General features: G+C 32.0%; 1 protein-coding gene across 9 annotated transcripts in view; it reads left to right on the top strand.

Annotated features, from left to right (window-relative positions):
- Positions 1 to 5,877, top strand: part of STXBP5 (syntaxin binding protein 5) — a 151,272-nt gene extending 145,395 nt beyond the window's left edge. For all 9 annotated transcript variants that reach the window (XM_072965999.1, XM_072966001.1, XM_072966003.1 and 6 more), the window contains one exon: positions 216 to 5,877. In XM_072965999.1, the coding sequence (XP_072822100.1) occupies positions 216 to 257 (42 nt within the window). In that variant the 3' untranslated portion in view covers positions 258 to 5,877. The remainder of the gene's footprint in view (positions 1 to 215) is intronic.
- The last annotated feature ends 384 nt before the right edge of the window (positions 5,878 to 6,261 follow it).

Below are 6,261 nucleotides of genomic sequence, written 5' to 3' on the forward strand. Positions count from 1 at the left end.
AAGAAATATGAGGACCTCTAGGCTAGTTCTTCCTAGTCTTTTTTTTCCTTGAAATGGAACAGTTCTTACTTCTTGCTTTCAATATAAATATTAAATATAAAACACTGGGGAATGTTTCAGAATGATGTAATGTTTTGGAAAGGTATAGAAACTGGTTATAAATCTTATTATTCTGGCATTTTTAAAACATGTTTTTCATGTTTTCTCCCCTTTAGATGATGCTGAAATACAAAGATAAGAAGTGGTACCAATTCTGACAACCAGAAGTCCAACTAAGTTCAACTTCAGCCAGAAGGGAAAAGAATTTTCCTTTTTTATTTTGTCGATTTCACTTTAGGAAAGTTAACATTAGGAGGCTGTGCATCACTGGAGACGGTTCTAACTTAGCACCATCACGCACTGCTTTACCTCAGTCTGAGGAGTGTTCACACACACTCACAGTGGAGCATATGGTGTGTGCCAGCTATGAGTTGACAGTTTGGGAACTAAGATGGTGACACATTACAAATGAAGAAACAGAGGGATGGTGAGGAGACATAGCAGGGACTATTCCTGGATCATTCCCGTGTTAAACTTCCATATGCCAAAAGATTACGTGCTGTTGTATCTGCCACCAGTGTTTGACCTCTCTGAGGGAGAGGCAGTAAGTCAGAAGTCCTGAAGCTGAAATATTTACATTTGGATCATTGACTGAATTACAAACAGCTGTCCTGGACTTTCCCTCCCTTCAGCTGACTGATCATCATATCATTAGTGAAAAAGAAACAAACTGTTTGTTACCATATCTTTAGACAGATAAGCTGAATGGTGGGCTTTAAATTAAAAAAAAAAAAACAACATACACATAGTTGATGTGTGTATGGGCTACTCTTGGATTCTTGTTATTGTATACTTGTGTTTAGTCCATATTTTGTCAAAAGCAAAACAAGGCGATACATCACTTTTCATTGAAAAGAAAAGTGTAGAGCATGACTGAACTGCTCATCATTCTGGGAGTTTCCATGTAGTGACCATGCAGTGTGGAAAGTGAGAAAAACCTCCATTGTGGTGAGGAGAATACTTCAGCGTCCTTGTCCTTGTTCTCATTAATTCAGCTAAAGGTGGATTTGACCAAAATAGTTACTGGTTAAATTTGTAGAAATGTTGGAATAGGCTAAGTTTTTAATTTTGCTTGAATTTTTATAAAATGTTTAACCAAATGTACCTTTGCATTATTTAATTAAAATTGCTAAAAAAAAAAAAAAGTTTCATTATCTCAGTAAAATGCTCAGCTCCCTTTTTCAAATGCCCTTTATTTGCTAACAGTTCCGGTACACTCAGGTGATGAGCCAGTTAAATCTTAGTGCACATGCTGTCGCATGGAAAAAATCACAAGCATCCGTTGTCAATAATTATCTATGTTAAGTGTCTAGTCTGATGATCTGCAAAATACTTTCTGTAGAAATATACTATAAATACGTACATGTCCTTCCAAGGTTTTAAAGAGCCAGAAGGAAAGGAAAATATGTGCATTTAGGTAACTAAATTATTTCTGTATTGGCATATAAAGCAAATGAGACCATCAGTGGACAGTAAATGATTGGTTCCTAGAGTAGCATGCAGACAGAAAAGAGATGACTTTGGTAGACCCAGAAGTAGCAAGCTCATTACACAGGCTCGTCTGAGATTAGAGCAGCAAAGGAAGAATATAAAGGCTTTACATTTAATGGAATTTAAATATTTTCTTCTATAAAAAATTGTTTAAGCCAGTTTTCTTTTTTCATTAAGAAATAATCAGAGCATAAATTGACAGCAAACGTGATGGTTGTTTTTCTGTTCCCTGTGATATTTGAAGGCATATGTAGAACACCTTAATTTCACACAGTCTGTTAAGCATTTTTCCTATTTACTCTTTTCATTAATAGAGCTCTTGTGTTTACATTTTTATAACATGCACTATGGGATGTGAAAGTTTACATTAAAGTTTACTTTAAATATCATTAGGGAGGGATTAAATATATGTGACAGAGATAATTGATCAAGCCAAAAGAAATATCTTAAAAATAGTCATTTTCAGAAGTTTTTGAATTTGTAGAAAGTACCTATGAATAACATTTCTGTTTAGTTAGAATCAGCTATATGATGAACTTTTAGCAGTTTACAAATGGCTTAATTTGTATCATATATTATCTAATAAACCCATTGTTCCATGATATGTCACAGGAAGTATTAGGCCATTTTTTAAAGGTACAGTTTTGTGAATGTCATCAATAAAATCAGTAGTTACAGATGTGAAGTTGAGAAGCACTAAGTAAAATAGTATACTGGTTGATTCCCCATTCATGTGGAAGGGCATATTAGCTTCAATTATTTAATTTGCTGTGTTACTTTGTGTTAATTGTATATCAACTTAATTTTTATACCAGCTGTCATTTTTCCTGTTGTATATAAAATGAACCAGTTGTAATTATTTTCAGATAGAGAAGTAGACACATTTACCTGAGATGGATTTTATAAGAAAATTTTAAATTAATATTTTGAGTTATTTTATTTCATTTTTAAATTAATCTACAAATTATGCACAGCAAACTAGAAACTCACTTAGGATTAGAAAGTTTGAAGTATTTTTGAAAATATGAAATAAGCTTCTCAGAGTTATACTTGATTCAGTCTGTAGATAAGAGACAGTCTGCAGTAATAACTAACCCAGGGAATGTATTGTAATTTGAGAAGTAACATCTCTATTTTTTTTTTCTAACGCAAAAAGTTAGAGTCACCAGCAAGCCAAGATTTCAGGAAAACAAACCAAAAAAAGTCAAAACAAAATATTAGAAAAAATGAAAGATTTTTGTGAGCTTCCTCCATAACCTCAAACATAATTCTTTGTTGCGTTTGTCCTTGGCTCTAAAATCATTGAAGTATTCATTGATTAGCAGTTTGTCAGTAGGAAGTGGTTTCCCTGTATTTACCACACATCCAGTTCATTTCACTCTTCAAACTAAAATCCTATGTATTTGCTTAGAAGTTTATTTAAAACTTTATATTCTGACAACTTCTGTATATTACATCCATTTGAAATTTTGCATCACCTTAATTCCCTTGGTTTGCATTTCAATTGTACAGTGTTCCCAAAAATGGCTATAGATATAACTGAGATATTAATAACTTCTTGATTTGATTTTTATGGATGTGAAAAAATGCTGCTAATTGTCTGTGTTATTACGTGTAGCATATTACAATTTAATTAAGTACAGTACTTTAAAGAAAGAAGCATTTCTTTTGCTTAAAACTTCTCAATTGTAGGTTGTTCTGAAGTTATTTCTTATAGATACGTGTTTTAAACAAGTCTGAAAGTGTTACATTTAGGTTACAGGAGGTGGTGGGGAGACAGCTGAGGAAAGGAAGAACGTGTGAAAGACACCATGGAGTTCAAAGTTTTACCCTGAGTTCTATATTCTATATATGTTTTTGCTTAAGGCATTTTCTCGTGTGACATTAGAAAAGCTATATCCAAAGGTAAATTTTTTGTGGCAAAGATTTATTTTACATTTTAACTTTTGGGATTTTGTTTGTTTTTGCAAAATAAAGAGCACTGAACTTAAAACTTGAATTTTTTCTGCACTTTTTTAGGTAATGAAAACTTTTTATTATCATTTAATCCACATTTCTCCGTTCACATCAAGTGATACATATGTATAAAACATACCAAAATCATGAATATGCTGCTAGCTGAACCTCAAACAAACTGATCATAGTTTTAAAACCTTCAATAGGGTTTTATATAGTTTTCAAGGATTAAAAAATAGTAAAATCATTTGCTGTTTATTTCAGTGTTCTAGGTCTTAAATTATTGCAACACTTTCAGATTTGTTTTAAGATCATACAGTAACATGTTATATTTATACATACTGCTAGAGAATATACTTTTAGTTTTAAAATGGAATTTTTATAAATGTACTCTTTAATTTTAAAAATGGTGAACTTGTTAAGTCAAAGTACTTAAAAAGTATGTATATTATCCATACAAAAAGTTACGTTTTACGCTTATACTAAGAAATATTGGTATCTCATATCGAGATACAATTAATTTTAAAGAATCATACATCATTCAAAAGTCTTCTTCACACATGACAGGAAAGATATCATCAGTATGGTTTTAAAGAAGCCCTCAATTGAGCATTTTCAAACATTTTATTTTGAGGAAAAGTGCCCACAACAATAATTGCAAGATCTTTCTCAATAGCTGCAGCTTGCTGTTGGATGCCTACCTTAACTGTTGTTTTAAAATATATATATATATTTAAAATAGTTTTCCAGGTATTTTCTTCTACCTTTTTTAAAAATAAATTTCCAAAAATGAAAACAGAGTTTATGTATTTTTGTCAATGAAGGTTTTTATTTTGTAGTTTATAGAATTTGTTCCTTATCAGTTTGATACTTGATCAATATTCCTAGACTTTTTAATCTGTATTTACTTTGAAAAAAGAGCACTTCTCTATCTTAAGTGTCCTCCTTTTTTTTCTTTTCCCTTTTAGGGTGTTTGTTCTCTTGAATTGAAATTTATGCCCATTTTTTTTTCATTTGAAAATGAATGTGAAGATACTGTTTACAGCTTTTGTTAATTATGCTTTTCATCATTCTGATCAATTTCTTGTAAAGTGCTATGGGGATTATTTTTCCTGTGAATATTAATGATCTTACTACTACCACAGAAGTTTTAAAGGTTCTGTGGGCAGAAAATAGTTGTAAGAACAGCAACAACAAAAATTAAAGGGAAAACTTTAGCTTACCTCTCTCAGCTGAATTAAATGGTTTTAATAACTTCCCAATTGTCAGGGTTATAACATTGCTTCTTCAGTTACTAACAGTCTTAAACTATTAGGCACACTTCATTTACAAATTGAATACAGTAGTTCAGGGCTCCGTGTAATTGCTCTTTTTATTGCACTCTTTACATCCGAAAAATCATGAATGTCAGTTTTGCCAGTATTTCACAATGAGGCTCATAGTTTAAATTAAAATTTCATAGTGTATGAGTTGTAAATATATCAGTATTTATTTATTGTGGGTTGTTTGGCTCAGGCATTTAAAATGGGTATAGGCTAATGGCAGCGGAATCCTCTTTATTTGAGTTTCTTTTTTTTATACGTTTGCAATGTGTTTTGTGTTGTTTAAATTTTGCTTCAACTGAAGAGAATGTAAGGAGTTGAGAACAGATTTAACATATCAATAGAAAGCAATGCAAAGAGGGTATACCATGTTTTAATTTTTTTTTTGTAAATAAGTGGTACTGTGATGCTTTAGGTGTGACCTCTGCTTAACATGGTAGTTAGAACCAGAAAAATATTTTGCTTTCTAGTTATACTATTGGTTCATTGTAAATGCGTCACCAAAAACAATATTAAAAAGAGCAAGATTAAGTTTTTCTAACATTGTCCACTTCAGGAGCAAGCATGCTTGGTATAGAGCTCGAGCTTGTGGTCACCTTCAACTGTACATTCAGGTAGTTTTCAGTTGCTGCACTTTTTTTAAATCTTGCTTAGTCCAGTAACTATCTCAAAGATGATTGCTGGAATATGCATTTTAAATATGATTAAAAAAAACCCATCTCTGTGTACTGTTTCATTTAAAACAAAAAAGCACTATTGCAAACACTAAAAATGTGTTAAACTTTGTAGTTATTTTGCATTCCTGTACTTTACAAACTGTCATCGCAGCAAAAGGTTTAAAATTAGGTAATGAAATATTTTTGTAAATAAATACCGTTAAGCTGGTATTTTAAAAAAATGTATTATAAATTAATGTTTCTGGAAAATGTTCATATATATGTATATGAATGTCTCTTTATGCTGAAGGGCTCTGATTGGGCAAAATAAAATACTCTAATCTCTCCTGAAACTAAACAAACCCTTTTTTCTGGAAAATTTGTTTTAATTTTTTTTCTCTGCATTGTGGAATCCAGTAGTTTAACCTAAGCAAATAATAGATAAAATAGATTTCTGCATCTACAAAGGGAAAGTCAAGTTAATGAGGTAATTCAAGAAAGACAAACTATATTTTTCTTAACTATTTGGACTTTTTGATGAGGGTCCCCTGCCCCTTAGGTGGGGAGTACAGTACAGAGGGAAGGTCCGGGCAGTCGGCACTAGCTGCAGGAGAGGGCATCTTGCCCTGCGTTGTGTATGGGAATCCTCTAAGCATCTTGTTAAAATGCAGATTTGGATTCCAAGTGTCTGAGATGGGGCCTGATTTAGCATCTCCATTACGTTCCCAGGTAGTAAC

This window comes from Vicugna pacos, chromosome 8 (assembly GCF_048564905.1).
Source record: "Vicugna pacos chromosome 8, VicPac4, whole genome shotgun sequence".
NCBI lineage: Eukaryota > Metazoa > Chordata > Mammalia > Artiodactyla > Camelidae > Vicugna > Vicugna pacos.